Raw genomic sequence first — 18,579 nt, 5'->3', positions numbered from 1 at the left:
CAGATGTCGACACAGAGTCTGACTCCAGTGTTGACGAGGATGAGACAAATGTACAGTCCACAAGGGCCATCCGATGCATGATTACGGCAATGAAAAATGTGTTGCACATTTCTGACATTAACCCGGTTACCACTAAAAAGGGTATTAAGTTTGTGGAGAAAAAGCAGCCAGTGACTTTTCCCCCATCTGATGAGTTAAATGAATTGTGTGAAGAAGCGTGGTGTTCCCCAGATAAGAAATTAGTGATTTCTAAGAGGTTACTGATGGCGTACCCTTTCCCGCCAACGGACAGGTTACGTTGGGAAACATCCCTAGGGTGGACAAAGCGCTCAAACGCTTATCAAAAAAGGTGGCACTGCCGTCTCGGGATACAGCCGCCTTAAAGGAGCCTGCAGATAGAAAGCAGGAGGCTATCCTGAAGTCTGTGTATACACACTCACTTACTATACTGAGACCTGCAATTTATTCAGCATGGATGTGTAGTGCTGCAGCAGCTTGGTCTGATACCCTGTCAGATAACATTGATTCCCTCGACAGGGATACTATTTTGCTAACCATTGAGCATATAAAAGACGTTGTCTTATATATGAGGGATGCACCGAGGGACATTTGCCGGCTGGCATCTAGAATTAATGCAATGTCCATTTCTGCCAGGAGAGTATTATGGACTCGGCAGTGGACAGGTGCTGATTCTAAAAGGCACATGGAGGCTGAGGAATTGTTTGGGGATGGTATCTCGGACCTCGTTTCCACAGCAACAGCTGGGAAGTCGACTTTTTTACCTCAGGTTCCCTCACAGCCGAAGAAAGCACCGTATTATCAGGTACAGTCCTTTCGGCCTCAGAAAGGCAAGCGGGTTAGAGGCGCATCCTTTCTGCCCAGAGGCAAGGGTAGAGGGAAAAAGCTGCACCAGACAGCCAGTTCCCAGGAACAAAAATCCTCCCCTGCATCCACTAAGTCCACCGCATGACGCTGGGGCTCCACAGGTGGAGCCAGGTGCGCTGGGGGCGCGTCTCCGGAACTTCAGCGACCAGTGGGTTTGCTCACAGGTGGATCTCTGGGTTCTACAAGTGGTATCTCAGGTATACAAGCTGGAGTTTGAGGCGACTCCCCCTCGCCGTTACCTCAAATCTGCCTTGGCGGCAATTCACAAGCTGTATCTTCAGCAGGTGATAATCAAAGTTCCCCTCCTTCAACAGGGACGGGGTTACTATTCCACAATGTTTGTGGTACCGAAACCAGACGGTTCGGTGAGACCCATTCTAAATTTGAAATCCTTGAACACTTATATAAGGAAGTTCAAGTTCAAAATGGAATCGCTCAGGGCGGTTATTGCAAGCCTGGAAGAGGGGGATTTTATGGTGTCGCTGAACATCAAGGATGCTTACCTACATGCCCCCATTTACCAACCTCACCAGGAGTACCTCAGGTTTGTGGTACAGGACTGTCATTACCAATTCCAGACGTTGCCGTTTAGTCTGTCCACGGCACAGAGGGTGTTTACCAAGGTAATGGCCGAAATTATGATACTCCTTCGAAAGAAGGGAGTTATAATTATCCCGTACTTGGACGATCTCCTTATAAAGGCGAGGTCCAAGGAGCAGTTGTTAGTCAGTGTAGCACTATCTCGGGAAGTGCTACAACAGCACGGCTGGATTCTGAATATCCCAAAGTCGCAAGTGATTCCTACGACACGTCTGTTGTTCTTGGGCATGATTCTGGACACAGAACAGAGGAAGGTGTTTCTCCCAGAGGAGAAGGCCCAGGAATTATCATCTCTGGTCAGGGACCTCCTGAAACCAAAACAGGTGTCGGTGCATCACTGCACGCGAGTCCTGGGAAAGATGGTAGCTTCTTACGAAGCAATTCCCTTCGGCAGGTTCCATGCAAGGATCTTTCAGTGGGATCTATTAGACAAGTAGTCCGGATCGCATCTTCAGATGCATCGGTTGATCACCCTGTCACCGAGGGCCAGGGTGTCTCTGCTGTGGTGGCTGCAGAATGCTCATCTTCTCGAGGGCCGCAGATTCGGCATACAGGACTGGGTCCTGGTGATCACGGATGCAAGCCTCCGAGGTTGGGGGGCAGTCACTCAGGGAAGAAACTTCCAAGGACAGTGGTCAAGTCAGGAGACTTCCCTACACATAAATATTCTGGAACTAAGGGCCATTTACAATGCCCTAAGTCAAGCAGAACCCCTGCTTCAAAACCAACCGGTGCTGATTCAGTCAGACAACATCACGGCGGTCGCCCATGTAAACCGACAGGGCGGCACAAGAAGCAGGATGGCAATGGCAGAAGCCACAAGGATTCTTCGATGGGCGGAGAATCACGTGCTAGCACTGTCAGCAGTGTTCATTCCGGGAGTGGACAACTGGGAAGCAGACTTCCTCAGCAGGCACGACCTCCACCCGGGAGAGTGGGGACTTCATCCAGAAGTCTTCAAGCTGATTGTAAATCGTTGGGAAAGGCCACAGGTGGACATGATGGCGTCCCGCCTCAACAAAAAGCTAAAAAGATATTGCGCCAGGTCAAGGGACCCTCAGGCGATAGCTGTGGACGCTCTAGTGACACCGTGGGTGTACCAGTCGGTTTATGTGTTCCCTCCTCTTCCTCTCATACCCAAGGTACTGAGGATAATAAGAAAGAGAGGAGTAAGAACTATACTCATCGTTCCGGACTGGCCAAGAAGAACTTGGTACCCAGAACTACAAGAAATGATCTCAGAGGACCCATGGCCTCTGCCGCTCCGACAGGACCTGCTACAGCAGGGGCCCTGTCTGTTCCAAGACTTAATGCGGCTGCTTTTGACGGCATGGCGGTTGAACGCTGGATCCTAATGGAAAAGGGCATTCCAGATGAAGTCATTCCTACCCTGATAAAGGCTAGGAAGGACGTGACAGCAAAACATTATCAATGCATATGGCGAAAATATGTTGCTTGGTGTGAGGCCAGGAAGGCCCCAACAGAGGAATTTCAGCTGGGTCGATTTCTGCACTTCCTACAGTCAGGAGTGACTATGGGCCTAAAATTGGGATCCATTAAAGTCCAGATTTCGGCCCTGTCTATTTTCTTTTAAAAAGAACTGGCTTCACTGCCTGAAGTTCAGACGTTTGTTAAGGGAGTGCTGCATATTCAGCCCCCTTTTGTGCCTCCAGTGGCACCTTGGGATCTCAACGTTGTGTTGGATTTCCTAAAATCACATTGGTTTGAGCCACTTAAGACCGTGGAGCTAAAATATCTCACGTGGAAGGTGGTCATGCTGTTGGCCTTAGCTTCGGCCAGGCGTGTGTCAGAATTGGCGGCTTTGTCATGTAAAAGCCCATATTTGATTTTCCATATGGATAGGGCAGAATTGAGGACTCGTCCCCAATTTCTTCCTAAGGTGGTATCAGCGTTTCATTTGAACCAACCTATTGTGGTGCCTGCGGCTACTCGGGACTTGGAGGATTCCAAGTTGCTGGACATAGTCAGGGCCCTGAAAATCTATGTTTCCAGGACGGCTAGAGTCAGAAAAACTGACTCACTATTTATCCTGCATGCAACCAACAAGCTGGGTGCTCCTGCTTCAAAGCATACTATTGCTCGATGGATCTGTAGCACGATTCAGCTTGCACATTCTGCGGCTGGACTGCCGCATCTTAAATCAGTAAAAGCCCATTCCACGAGGAAGGTGGGCTCTTCTTGGGCGGCTGCCCGAGGGGTCTCAGTTTTACAACTTTGCCGAGCTGCTACTTGGTCGGGTTCAAACACTTTTGCAAAATTCTACAAGTTTGATACCCTGGCTGAGGAGGACCTTGAGTTTGCTCATTCGGTGCTGCAGAGTCATCCGCACTCTCCCGCCCGTCTGGGAGCTTTGGTATAATCCCCATGGTCCTTACGGAGTACCCAGCATCCACTAGGACGTCAGAGAAAATAAGAATTTACTCACCAGTAATTCTATTTCTCGTAGTCCGTAGTGGATGCTGGGAGCCCGTCCCACGGGCGGACTCTCTGCAATACATGTATATAGTTATTGCTTAACTAAAGGGTTATTGTTATGAGCCATCTGTTGAATGAGGCTCAGTTATTATTCATACTGTTAACTGGGTATAGTTGTCACAAGTTGTACGGTGTGATTGGTGTGGCTGGTATGAGTCTTACCCTGGATTCCAAATCCTTTCCTAGTAATGTCAGCTCTTCCGGGCACAGTTTCCCTAACTGAGGTCTGGAGGAGGGGCATAGATGGAAGAGCCAGTGCACACCAGATATAGTACCTAATCTTTCTTTTAAGAGTGCCCAGTCTCCTGTGGAGCCCGTCTATTCCCCATGGTTCTTACGGAGTACCCAGCATCCACTACGGACTACGAGAAATAGAATTACCGGTGAGTAAATTCTTATTATTTGCACGATCACCACCTCGTGACGTGGCAGGGATGTGATCTAGTATTTTGTAATGCACAGATGTTAACGAATGTTGCATTTGTGCGAAGTGGCGTGCCACTGGCTGGTCACTTTTTCCTAGATTGCAGGGCTGCCCTGATGGTTGACCTGTGCTGGGCCATCCTTTCTTTAAAATGCCACTGTGTTTTGCCGACGTAGTACAAACTACACGGACACATTAAAACATATGACGAACATGGAGCTACAAGTGAGAGGCCAATGGAGATTTTCTTTGCCTGTGTGAGGGTGTGTGATAAAATCACACGTGAGCATGTAGCTGCATGTTGTGCAGCCCAGGCGTTTAAAACAACCCGCTTTACGACTGCGGAAAAGTTGGGCAGCAGAGGGGTTTTTAAAGCCAGTTACATCATTTTTAAAGACTACATTTTTAATGTTCGCACTCCTGGTATAGCATGGCATGTTCTTACTGCGTTTAAGGGAGGCTAAATTAGGGACAGAGGCTACAATCGGCCACATTTGCTTAATTTGTTTACTCGTTCTCACACTGGCAGTGTTGAATTCATTGACCCACGTCACTTTGTCATCAGTGCGTTTAGTGCCTTCTTTCTGTAGTAGCTCAATTCTGTTTATAGACATCATTTTGGCCCGTGCTTGTTTCAAGATGTTTGGGGGGTAACCTCTCTGAGAATTTCTCGGACATGGCGTTTAACTGAATCTCAAGTTCCTCGGGTTCGCTGGTGATGCTGCGGACCCGAAGAAACTGTGAGTACGGAAGACCTCTGACCAAAGCACTGGGGTGAAAGCTGTCATATCGCAACAAAGTGTTGCGGTCAGTGGGTTGCTGTACAATGAGGTCTGAATATGTCTATTGTGGATTTTGATTGTAATGCCCATGAAGCAAATCTCTGTCAGATGTGTAGTCAATGATAACTTGACTGTACTGGGGTTCCTGTTGTGATCTTCAATCAGCTTTGCCAATGACAATTCGTCATGGGTCCAAAACAGAAGGAGATCATCGATATAGCAAAGTGAAATGTGCTCTACAATAGTGGGGTTCTCAAAGAACAATGAACGTTCCACCTCCCATATGTAGGCATTAGCCAGCGACGGGGCCACTGCTGACCCCATCGCACACCCGGTTTTCTGTTTAAAAAACTGCCCATTGAAAAGAAAGTAGTTATGGGTCAAAGTGAATTCAAACAATGTTACAAATAAATTGACATCGGGCCCCCGTGTACAATTGGTTATGAGTGATCAACCGTTTGACTGCTGCTATACCTGCCTGGTGCGGAATGCAGGTATAGAGGCTTGTTACGTCTAGTGTGGTGAGTATAGTGCCATCCCGTACCTCTTCAAATGACAACAATTTCCTCAGAAGCACATTTGAATCCTTCAGATGCGTGAACATGGCTTGTACGCAAGGCTGCAGGTAAGCATCTAAATAGATAGCTATAGGTTCGCACAGCGACCCCCTGGCGTAAATGATAGATCTGCCAGGGGGACGCTGTGCATCCTTGTGTATTTTTGGAATGGCATAAAATATTGGGATAACAGGATGCACACGAAACAATTTATTGTGGCTCTCCTGTGAAATCAAGCCTTCAGACAAGGCATCTGTCAGGATGCTATGTAGTGCGGTTTTGTATACGCAAGTGGGCTCACTTGCTAATAGACTGTACGTGTCTCTATCTGCTAGAAGGCGGTCACATTCTGAGATATAGTCCTGTTTATCAAGAACCACGATGCCACCCCCTTTGTCCGCTCCCCTGATGATTATATCCTGTCATTCTATCAGGGAATTAAGGGCAGTCTGTTCATCTCTGGTAAGGTTGTTGAAGACCTGCGGGGGAGGGTTCATTCCGTAAATTCTCCATCATGTGGGTGAATGTCCTGATTGATGCATTTTGTGACACTGGGTCAAACTTGGAAGTTGTTCCTAGTTTACATATCTGTGGTGGAAGATCCTTCACTGTAGCATGATCTGGTTTTCTCTCTAAGTGTTCCTTTAGTTTCAATGTCCTGTTTAATTTAAAAGTCTCCACTTTCCATTTGAATTTGTCAGGGGCTTTAGTAGGTACATATGCCAGGCCTTTGGACAGGACAGCAATCTCAGCAGGGGATAAACTTGCTGAGGACAAATTGAAGATTAGGTCCGCGTCGACCTGGGGGGTCTTCCTCCCTGCTTGCTGCCTCGACTGGCCGCCCTGTCTGGTGGCTTTTTTCGTCTGCCGGACGTGATCGCCTGGGTCTTTACCCCTAAAAGGGCTCCCTGAGAAGAAGCTGTATTGTCGGATATTGACACCTCATCGGTCTCACTGGCCGACGTGCTATACTGCATTCTTTGTGTCCTACGTCTGCGTGGGCCTGTGAATTCTCTTTGTGAAGGAGGTCCCGTGCTGTTAGCCAACCAAATGTAGACACGGTGTTGTTCGTAATCTGCTTGAACTTTGCGTAACTTGTCTTTCTTATATTTAACCAGCTCAATTCTGTAAGACTCAATTTGATTCTTGAGTTTGTTCAGAAAATTAATAGATTTATCCTCCATGAGGGAGCTCAGGTGGGCTTCTTTAAATGTCCTCCATTTTTCCCTTGTATCGTTAACTTTGCGAGTGGACGTTATATAAATCAATTTTTTCAGTAAAATTAGTGCTCTCATTAAATTTGGGGTACATTAAAATGGGTATAAGTATATATTTGGGTAATTTTTGGGGACAAAAAAGTGGAAACGGACTGCTTACTCCCACCTGCAAGCCTAAAAACACATGTCCTACTTACTAAATACCCCAATATACCTGTCTCGTACCTTGTACCCCAACTTTCATCACTTTGCATTTTTTGACCCCAAAAATGACGTCATTATTGGCTAAGTAAAAATAATTAAAAACTTCAAAGTGCCTCATTAGTCATTCAGGGGGATGTACCAGGGGTTCAGAACCAAATCCCAACATTTTTAGCTTTAAATAGGGATTATGCACTACTTACCAACAGCTCAAAGATGGTGAAGAGAAACCACGATAAACCCTATGGAGACTTATCAATAATAACTTATCGCCGCTAACAGGATACCAAATGATTGCATTTGTGATAAGTTATCAATATACTGCAGCTAATTGGATACTTCCTAACTGTCATTCTCTGTACTGCACATCTGACTGGAAATGGGAGCCCAGCAATTAGGCAACATACATAAAGATACATCATGTTCCTTATACAATATAACACTATAGCTGATTACAATGGTGATCTTCAGGCTATTAAATTACATTTTTTTTTGTTTATTACAGGTAACTTAAGGAGCTGGAATCCAACTAATAATAGAATACAAGGCTGCAGAAAGAGACAATGTGGAAATGAATCTTGTTTCCTGCTCTAGCCAACTAAATATATCATTTCTTCTTAAGCTTCTGAATGGTTCAAAGAAACTATTTTCATTTTCTGGATAGAAGTTTTTAACTTATACATGATGAGTCTCACAGAAGAGAGACCACATCTGTGCTCTGAGTGTGACAGAAGCTTTACACATAAATCATATCTTATCAGACATCAGAGAAGTCACACAGGAGAGAAACCATTTACATGTTCTGAATGTGGGAAGTGTTTTTCCCTGAAGTCACATCTCGTTATACATCAGAGGATTCACACAGGAGAGAAACCATTTGAATGTTCTGAATGTAGGAAGTGTTTTTCCCAGAAGGCAGAGCTTGTTATACATCAGAGGAGTCACACAGGAGAGAAGCCATTTGAATGTACTGAATGTAGCAAGTGTTTTTCCCATAAGTTATCTCTTGTTATACATGAGAGGAGTCACACAGGAGAGAAACTATTTACATGTTCTGAATGTAGAAAGTGTTTTTCCCTGAAGTCATATCTCGTTATACATCAGAGGATTCACACAGGAGAGAAACCATTTGAATGTTCTGAATGTAGGAAGTGTTTTCCCCGGAAGGCAGAGCTTGTTATACATCAGAGGAGTCACACAGGAGAGAAGCCATTTGAATGTACTGAATGTAGGAAGTGTTTTCCCCTGAAGTGGAATCTTGTTATACATCAGAGGAGTCACACAGGAGAAAAACCATTTACATGTTCTGAATGTAGGAAGTGTTTTCCCCGGAAGGCAGAGCTTGTTATACATCAGAGGAGTCACACAGGAGAGAAGCCATTTGAATGTACTGAATGTAGGAAGTGTTTTCCCCTGAAGTGGAATCTTGTTATACATCAGAGGAGTCACACAGGAGAAAAACCATTTGCATGTTCTGAATGTAGGAAGTGTTTTTCCCAGAAGTCAGAGCTTGTTATGCATCAGATAGTTCACACAAAAGAGAAACCATTTGAATGTACTGAATGTAGAAAGTGTTTTTCCCTGAAGTCGAATCTTGTTATACATCAGAGGAGTCACACAGGAGAGAAACCATTTGAATGTACTGAATGTAGAAAGTGTTTTTCCCAGAAGTCACATCTTGTTATACATCAGAGGAGTCACACAGGAGAGAAACCATTTGAATGTACTGAATGTAGAAAGTGTTTTTCCCAGAAGTCACATCTTGTTATACATCAGAGGATTCACACAGGAGAAAAACCATTTACATGTTCTGAATGTAGCAAGTGTTTTTCCCATAAGTCACATCTTGTTATACATCAGAGGAGTCACACAGGAGAGAAACCATTTACATGTTCTGAATGCAGCAAGTGTTTAACTAGTAAGAAAACACTCAGTAATCACATGCGGAGTCACTCTGAGGGCCTGAATGCAGCTTGTGTATCATAAGTAATGTAACTTATCACAACTGTATGAATGCAATGGAGCCAATATTTATTTTCTGAATGTGATGAGTGTTTTATATAAATGACTCTTGATAAAGACAGGAGAGGTCAGACAAGTGGACCTGGAGGTACTTTTCCCCTTGGGAAGGTCTCTGTGTTAGGAACTAGAGCTGCAGTATAACAATAGCCAATGACCGTGGGACTGCCATTACTGAGCTCTGTAATATACAGCTGTTCTGCTCATGCAGGTGCTGGGACTAGTAGAGAGTTCCAGCAGCTCCTCTCAGTACTGGGATTCCTTCTCTGACCAGCAGGGCTATGAGTACTGGGTATTTCTACAGGAACAATGTATGCTGCTCTGTTTCACCATATGGGTTATATTTCCTAAATATCCGTTTTTCAAAGCCACTGATTCTTACTGTCTATGATCGCTGGATGATAAAGGGCAGTAATAATACATGTAAATTCAGGCTTGTTTTGCTTGTATTTCTATTGCCCTTTATATCCAGCACACAAATGGAGTGAAAATCTCTGGCTTTCAAAAAAACTGTGTAGTAACTACAGTATACCCGCTACAGGTCTTTCCTCTGGTCTCTATACCTCCGTATTATTTCTCTAATACCTTTTATATTACGACTATTACTGTTTAGTAAAATGGTGTAAGTAAAACACTGATCGTCTGTATCCCATAGCAACCAAATGATAACACTTGTTTGTTTGCTGGCACTAGACAGCTAATAGCTGATATCTGGTTGCTATGGGTTACAGCACATGCTTGCTTTCCACATCATGTAAGTAAATAAGTTCCAAGTTGTGCGCATTGGGCCTAATTCAGATCTGATTGCAGCAGCAAAATTGTTAGATAATGGGCAAATCTATGTGCACTGTGGTGGGGGGCAGATATAACGTGCAGAGGGAATTAGATTTGGGTGGTTTATTTGTTTCTGTGCAGGGTAAATACTGGCTGCTTTATTTTTACACTGCAATTTAGATTTCAGTTTGAATACACCCCACCCAAATCTAACTCCCCCTGCACATGTTACATCTGCCCCCTGCAGTGCACATGGTTGTGTCCATTAGATAACAATTTTGCTGCTGCGATCAGATCTGATTTAGGGCTCCTGTGTACTAGGATAATAGTAAAGTTCCTGCACAATAAATGAAACTAGTATGACAGTAATAATATACACAATACTAACTTTGACATAGGGGGTCATTCAGACCTGTACGCAGCCGTGCATCTGTACACAGTGGCTGCATTTGGGTGGTCTGCGCACATGCACTGGCCGCAGTGCACGTGTGACCCTTCTCGCGGCTGCATCTATGAAGGATGTGGCCACAAGATGATTGGGGGTGGGGTGCGGTGGACCCATCGAGGGCATGCCGTGACTGTTTTCGGTGCGTGATGTCACATGCAGCAGCTCCATTTATAAAACATGGCGGCTGACCGTCTGACAGCGCGGACAGGCTGCACTGCCAGGGGTCAACATTAGTTTGATGCGTCCACAATCTAATTGCAGATGCATCAGGAGGCAGACCATCACACATACCGGGCAGCCTTGTCCTGTGCTGGGTGGCCCCCAGCATGTGAGGAGATGGACGCAGATCTGGCTGCATATATCTCTGAAGCAGGTCCATAGTACTCCGTGATGCAACACAGATAGATCTGTCCTGTATGTAGACTGAAGGCCCATGTACAAATAATGGGCCGGATGTAATGGGCTGCGAGACGGCCGGAGCTCCGAGACTGGTTTTGCATTGTAAACATTTGCTGCTTTAAAAAAAAAAAACATTTCAAGTTCTGGCCGTCTCCAATCTATTACATCCGGCCGCATATCTGTAATAACCATACATGTTACTAGCAGTTATCCTCATAACACTCATTGACTAAAATTATTTCATCAGTATTTAATACTTTTGTACATTCCTCTTCTACATTTTAGAAGATAGACCCAGGAGAGATACTTAGGTGATCATGTAACAATCACTATCTGGCACGTCAAAGAATAATTTTATCTTTTTCTCTTACGTCCTAGAGGATGCTGGGGTCCACATTAGTACCATGGGGAATAGACGGGTCCCTTGGGAGCCATGGGCACTTTAAGAGTGTGGGCTGGCTCCTCCCTCTATGCCCCACCTACCACACTCAGTTTAGAAAATGTGCCCGTTGGAGGCGGTCACAGCTAGGGGAGCTCCTAGGAGTTCTTTTTTTTTTAGAATTAGGTACAGATGACAGCCTCCCTGCTTCGTGGGACTTAAGGAGGGAATAGGAACCAACCCTAGAGGTTAATGGCTCCTATCTCCGCTGACAGGACACTGAGCTCCTGACGGTGATGATCGCTAGCCCCCGAGGCAGCACTGCCGCTACCCCCTAACAGCCAAAAGGTCGAGGTAGTGAGTATGACATCGGTGCCCCGATAAGCAGGTCACCGGTGAGAATGGTGGCACAAGGGTGGGAGTACAGCGGTGTAAGTCTGCGCTCCGGAGGGCTCAGAGGTACATGTGTGCGGTGCTGTGAGGGGAGCCCTGGGCCAGCACAATACCCTTTACGCTGGTCACTATTGCTATCAGGGACTCTGTACTGCTGCTAGCCACCATTACCCTAGGCCAGTATAATCTCCAGAAGTGCGGGAAGACGTGCCATTAAAGGGGGCGGAGCTTCTCTTCAGAGCGGATCCAGCACTCACCAGCACCATTTTCTCCCTGCAGATCACAGCTCAGAGACGCTGACAGGGAGCGCTGCCCCTCAACATAACTCCAGCTATCCTGTGCGGTACCAGAGGGTTACAGAGGGGGGAGAGTGTTTATTCACATTTTAGTACTGTATAATCTATTAAGGTTACCCAGTCAGCACCAGGCTTTTATTATATAACTGCCTACTGGGGCACTGTGTGTGCTGGCTCCTTAACTCTGTCTCTCTGAAGGTCTTCGGGGGAAACTGTGTCTGACATTTTCCTCTGTGTGTGTGTGTGTGTGTTTATATATCTCACATTACCATGTCTAGGGACTCTGTGTCTTGTGCTGCAGAGTGTGTATGTTCTCCAGAGGAGTCTATTACATGTACTCAGGAATGCAATATACTGTCTCAGCCTTCTGAATCCGAACCCCAGTGGGTGGCTTCTATTGAGGGAATGATATCCCAGATTTCATCTAGTATAGCTCATAATGAGACTGAAACACAGGTTTTGAAAAAATCTGTAGAGGTTTTGTCGTATTCTGCTCCCACTACCTCATCCAAATCCCCTGGTACATGCCCCAAAAAGCGTGCTCTTGCCCAGATATTGCAGGTCGACACGGAAACCGACTCTAATACGGGAGTTGGTGATAGAAATATACTGGGTGGGAGGCATCCCTTGCTAAGGGGGTGCAACTCATAATTGAGGCCATTAGGGACGTTTTACACATTACTGACAAGGTACCTGAGCAGGTTGAGGAGGCTTACTTTACAGACAATAAGAAAGCCTCCCTTACCTTCCCTGCGTCTAAGGAATTAAACGCATTGTTTGAAAAATCTTGGGAAATCCCGGACACAAAATTCCAGATCCCAAAGAGGGTTCTCGTTGCTCCTCCTTTCTCTGAAGAGGACAGGAAAAAGTTGGAAAAACCCTCCTATAGTAGAAGCTTCTGTATCTAGATTGTCTAAAAAGGTGGTTTTACGTGTCCCTGGGTCTACCACTTTAAAAGAGCCGGCAGACCGCAAGGTTGAGACTACGTTCAAATCCATATACACTGCTTCAGGCATGGCGTTAAGGCCCACTATTGCCTGTGCATGGATTTCTAAATCCATAGTAAAGTGGTCAGGCACATTATTAGAGGATTTAGATTCTATGGATAGAAGTGACATTAAAATGTTTTTACGTCACATACAGGTTTCTGCAGGTTTCCTAGTGGAGGCCATGAAGGACCTGGGTCATCTGAATGCAAGGACGTCTTCCATGGCTGTCTCGGCACACAGGGGACTCTGGCTGCGCCAATGGTCTGCAGATGCGGAATCCAACAAAAGTGTGGAGATCGTACCCTTTGGGGTAAATCCAGAAAACCTACACCAGCAGGTTCCCATTAACAGAAGCCTGGTTCTCCTTCCTCTAAATCCTCAGCATGATGGTGGACCTCACAGCCTGGAAATCGTGCAGGTGGGAGCACATCTAAGAAATTTCAGTCAGGTCTAGGTGTCCTCAGGCCTGGACCCCTGGGTGCAAGATATTGTATCCCAGGGGTACAGACTGGAATTTCAAGAACTCCCACCTCACAGATTCAAAGCCGTTCAAAAATTACAAAGGACAAATGTCATTGTCCCAGTTCCACCTCATCTGGAAAACAGGGGTTACTATTCAATCCTATTTGTAGTGCCGAAACCGGACGGTTCGGTCAGAGCAATATTGAACCTGAAATCTTTAAACCCTTATTTGAGGGAATTCAAGTTCAAAATGTAATCTCTGAGAGCAGTGATCTCAGGTCTGGAGGAGGGGAAATTCCTGGTATCCCTAGATATCAACGATGCATACCTCCATATTCCAATTTGGCCGCTACACCAGGCTTATCTCAGATTTGCACTGTTGGACTGTCACTATCCATTCCAGGCACTGCCATTTGGCCTCTACACTGCACCGAGGGTGTTCACCAAGGTAATGGCAGAAATGATGTTACTCCTCCGCAAGCAGGGAGTGAACATAATTCCATATCTGGACGATCTGCTGATAAAGGCATCTTTCAGGGAGAAGTTGTTGCAGAACATTGCTCTCACAACTCGACTACTCCGGGATCATGGATGGATCCTGAATCTTCCAAAGTCACATTTGGAGCCAACAAGGAGATTGTTTTTCCTAGGGATGATCCCAACACGGAAGTGCAGAGGGTGTTTCTAACAGTAGAGAAAGCGTTGGTGATACAATCAATGGTTCGGGACTTCTTGAAGCCTGCCCGGGTATTGGTTCATCAGTGAATTTGCCTTCTGGGTTAGATGGTTGCCTCCTACGAGGCTTTACAGTATGGTAGATTCATTGCAAGAATCTTCCAGCTGTATCTCCTGGACAGGATCTCACCTGCACATGCACCAGAGAATACATCTTTCGCCGAAAGCCAGGATTTCACTCCTATGGTGGCTACAAATGCCTTGCCTTCTTAGGGGCCGCAGGTTTGGGATACAGAACTGGATCCTTCTAACCACGGATGCAAGTCTCAGAGGTTGGGGCGCGGTCACCCAAAGGAAAAACTTCCAAGGAAGGTGGTCAAGTCTGGAATCCATACTTCTGATAAACATTCTGGAACTAAGAGCCGTCTACAACGGCCTTCTACTAGCGGCACATCGTCTACAAGATCAGGCCATTTAGGTGCAGTCGGATAATGTAATGACTGTGGCCTACATAAACCAACAAGGCGGAACGCAGAGCTGCAATGTCAGAGGTAACAAAGATCCTCCTCTGGGCAGAAAGGCATGTGATGGAGCTATCAGCGATCTTTATTCTGGGTGTGGACAACTCGGAACCGGACTTCCTCAGCAGACACAATCTCCATCTAGGAGAGTGTGGCCTCCACCCCGAGGTGCTCGCAGAGGTGACAAGTCTTTGGGGCATACCTCAAATCGACATGATGGCCTCCTGCCTCAACAAGATGCATTGCAGGTACTGTTCCAGGTCGAGAGACCCACAGGCAGTGGTGGTGGACGCACTGGTGACTCCGTGTATATTCCAGTTGGTGTATGTGTCCCCTCCACTTCCGCTCATCCCAAGGATTCTCAAAATTATAAAAAGAACAAGAGTTTAAGCTATCCTCCTTACTCCGGATTGGCCAAGAAGAGCTTGGTACGCGGATCTTCTGGAGTTACTGCTGGAAGATCTGAGGCCTTTTCCTCTTTGAGAGGACCTTCTGCAACATGGTCCGTTCACTTATCAAAACTTGCCACGACATGTTTGATGGCATGGAGGTTGAACGCCAGATCTTAGCTCGGAAAGGCATTCCGAACAAGTTTATTCCTACCCTGATACAGGCTAGGAAAGGAGTAACATCTAAACATTACCATCGTATCTGGAAAAAGTATGTGTCTTGGTGTGAATCCAAGATGTTTCCTATGGTGGAGTTTCAACTTGGGTGGTTTCTCCTCTTCCTGCAAGCAGGTGTGGATGTGGGCCTATGTTTGGCCTCCATAAGTCCAGATTTCGGCCTTGTCCATTTTCTTCAAGAAACAATTGGCTTCCCTCCTTGAGGTTGAGACTTTTTTGAAAGGGGTCCTGCACATCCAGGCTCCCTTTGTGCCTCCTATGGCACCTTGGGATCTTAATGTGGGTTTGCAGTTCCTGCAATCAGATTGGTTCGAGCCTTTACAGGAGGTTGAGGTCAAGTTTTTCACTTGGAAGGCACAAACTGTTCATCTGCTAGACGTGTCTGAATTGGGGGCTTTGTCCTGCAAAAGCCCCTACTTAATTTTCGATGAAGATAGAGTTGAGTTCAGGACGCATCAGCAGTTTCTTCCAAAGGTTGTGTCGGCTTTTCATATCAACCAACCTATTGTGGTGCGAGTGGCTACGGACTCCTCAATTACCTCAAAGTCTTTGGATGTTGTGAGGGCTTTGAAGATTTATGTGAGAGAACTTCACGTCACAGGAAGTCGGACGCTCTGTTTGTCCTTTATGATCCCAACAAGATTGGATGTCCTGCTTCTAAGCAGACGATTTCTCGCTGGATCAGGTTTACTATCCAGCATGCTTATCCTACGGCAGGCTTGCCATGTCCAAAATCTGTTAAGGCCCACTCTACTCCCTAAAGTGGGTTCTTCCTGTGCGGTTGCCCGGGTTGTCTCGGCTTTACAGTTTTGCCGAGCAGCTACTTGGTCAGGGTCGAACACGTTTGCTAAGTTCTACAAGTTCGATGCTTTGGCCTTTGACGACCTTAAGTTTGGTCAATCAGTACTGCAGGATCCTCCGCGCTCTCCCTCCCGTACTGGGAGCTTTGGTACATCCCCACGGTACTAATGTGGACCTCAGCATCCTCTAGGACGTAAGAGAAAATTAGGATTTTAATTACCTACCGGTAAATCCTTTTCTTGTAGTCCGTAGAGGATGCTGGGCGCCCGCCCGGCTCTTCGTTCTCCTGCAGTAGTTTCTTGGTTCAGTACTGCCTTGTTACTTAGTTAAGTACTGTTGTTCAGCTGTTGCTGAATCGTTCAAGCTGGTTAGCTTGTTTTGCCTTATGTGTGGGCTGGTGTGAATCTCACCAATATCTGTGTATTTCCTTCTCTCAAAATATGTCAGTCTCCTTGGGCACAGTTTCTAGACTGAGTCTGGTAGGAGGGGCATAGAGGGAGGAGCCAGCTCACACTATTAAACTCTTAAAGTGCCCATGGCTCCCAAGGGACCCGTCTATACCCCATGGTACTAATGTGGACCCCAGCATCCCCTACGGACTATAAGAAAAAGATTTGCAGTAGGTAATTAAAATCCTATTATTACTACTCCGCAAATAGAGTATTTACATAATTTTATAGATGTGGATGAAATATAAACACAGGGTCTTCCTGACAATCAGTGATTGCTCTGTAGAAGGAATGATACTTAGTATTCCCTGCTTAGCTGCTGTCTTTCCTTGTCTCCTGTCCTCATGAGGAATAACTTGGAGTAAAACAATCCCCCTGCCGCACAGCTTAGCCAGTGTAGGTGGTTATTCAGTAAGGAGTGAAATCACGATCCTCTGTGCAGTTTCCTGATGGGGAACCGGCACATGTGTAATACCCGTTGTGTGCATGTGCAGAACAGATCCTGCGATCGCATTGCATTAAGTGAATGAACCAGGCAGAGGCTGAAATTACTACTGCTGAAACTGGCATGTGAGGAGCCACCCAGAAAGGGTAAAAGACGCACACTGATTGCACTGATTTGCTCCCCCATATTAGCATACACTGCTCTCCCAATCCGAGGAAATTGTTTACTCTGTATTAAATAGCAAATTTTCTGACGTTTTTGGAAATCAGTGTAATTGATAAACTGTCCATTCTCCCATGCAAATGTCCCTTGGGGCAGATTATACAACTGTAGGTTTATTTGGACTTTCCACTTTTATATGTGTTTTGCTGTATGTACTGTATATCCATACTCGCCTACTTTTGAAAACTAGAATCAGGGAGATTACAGTAGGATGTGCAGCTCAAATTGCTCCGTACTACCGAGGGGGCGTGTCATACTCTGCATAAAAGGGCGTGTCTTTGCTTACATGCTTGTTGTTGTGAGATATTTCTATATAACATTAGTAGCAATATCTTCTGGGAAGTTTTGCAAGTATTGAAACTAACATTGCTGCCTATAGTACGGGGTTTCTTGTTTGAAATATATATTCACTGTGATATTCTTTTCTTATCACTCGGCACAATACTCATAAATACAATATGCAATAAATTCCAAATGCAATTTAACCTTGTGTGAATTCATCCCTAAATTATGATTTTGGTGTATTAAATGTTATTTTATTGTGAACACTGGATTGTCTTCATCTTGTAGGCACTACCTATATTTATTGGATGTGCTGTTTTCCATACCATTACAGCATTAACAGAATCATTACTGACACCAGATACTCTAATGAACGAAATGTGTTTAACTACTGTCGAATACAGTGACAGAGACAACCTGCTGAAGGCCTAACAGCTATATATATGTACTACGGGATAGTACGTATATTATGCATACACCTAATAATCACAATATCAAAGGTGATCTACATTCACTAGTATAGTATAAAGCATAAGAGAATCCATTTTGTTTCTAGCTAGATGATACAGCAGATTCATTTGTATTTCATTTGAACTCTATACAAAGTACAATAACAACTTTGTTGGCTAAGTATTGATTCCACATACGAACATCCGAAAAGCTCATAGTGTCCAGCTTAATTCTTAATATGGACACATAGCTGAAGATCACGAGTATCTTTTAGTTTTCATTGCCAATTGTTCTTATATTGTATAACACTGTATTCCAGATGAATGAACTCATATGGGAGGGTTATAAGAATGGGGCGTAACTGTATATTATAAAACTCATTGTTTTTACATGTATTTGTTGTTAAAGCATTTTGACCCAGGCTTGAGAGGATGTTCCCTCTCAACCTATATACGGGCGTGGCCTTTTTAATAAATAATTATTGATTTTGCTAAATCTATTTTCAATTCATTCTTTTACATAAAAACTCAAACAGCAACATGAGGGTTAATTTAATTAACCCTGAAAAAGGTATCCAACAGGTGGGGGCTCGATCAGTGCGAACTCGAATTGGTCCTTTCATCGACTTCTCACAAATGGTGGAGACGACCAGCCAGACGAGCTGAGGACGGCACCAATCCTAACATCACTACTACGGGCACTGGTGAGTATAAAATATGACATGCTAATATGTTATGCATGGTGCTTTTATACTTACTGGTTACCTGTGTGATGTACTCAGTAATTG

At 45.2% G+C, this 18,579-nt stretch overlaps 1 protein-coding gene across 2 annotated transcripts in view; it reads left to right on the top strand.

The window, feature by feature from the left end:
* LOC134936084 (zinc finger protein 84-like) overlaps positions 1–18,287 on the top strand; it is a 79,306-nt gene extending 61,019 nt beyond the window's left edge. For both annotated transcript variants that reach the window (XM_063930995.1, XM_063930994.1), the window contains one exon: positions 7,668–18,287. In XM_063930995.1, the coding sequence (XP_063787065.1) occupies positions 7,844–9,148 (1,305 nt within the window). In that variant the 5' untranslated portion in view covers positions 7,668–7,843 and the 3' untranslated portion in view covers positions 9,149–18,287. The remainder of the gene's footprint in view (positions 1–7,667) is intronic.
* The last annotated feature ends 292 nt before the right edge of the window (positions 18,288–18,579 follow it).

Source organism: Pseudophryne corroboree, chromosome 6, assembly GCF_028390025.1.
Source record: "Pseudophryne corroboree isolate aPseCor3 chromosome 6, aPseCor3.hap2, whole genome shotgun sequence".
Taxonomy (NCBI): Eukaryota; Metazoa; Chordata; class Amphibia; order Anura; family Myobatrachidae; genus Pseudophryne; species Pseudophryne corroboree.
This window is presented reverse-complemented; position numbering and strand designations above follow the sequence as displayed.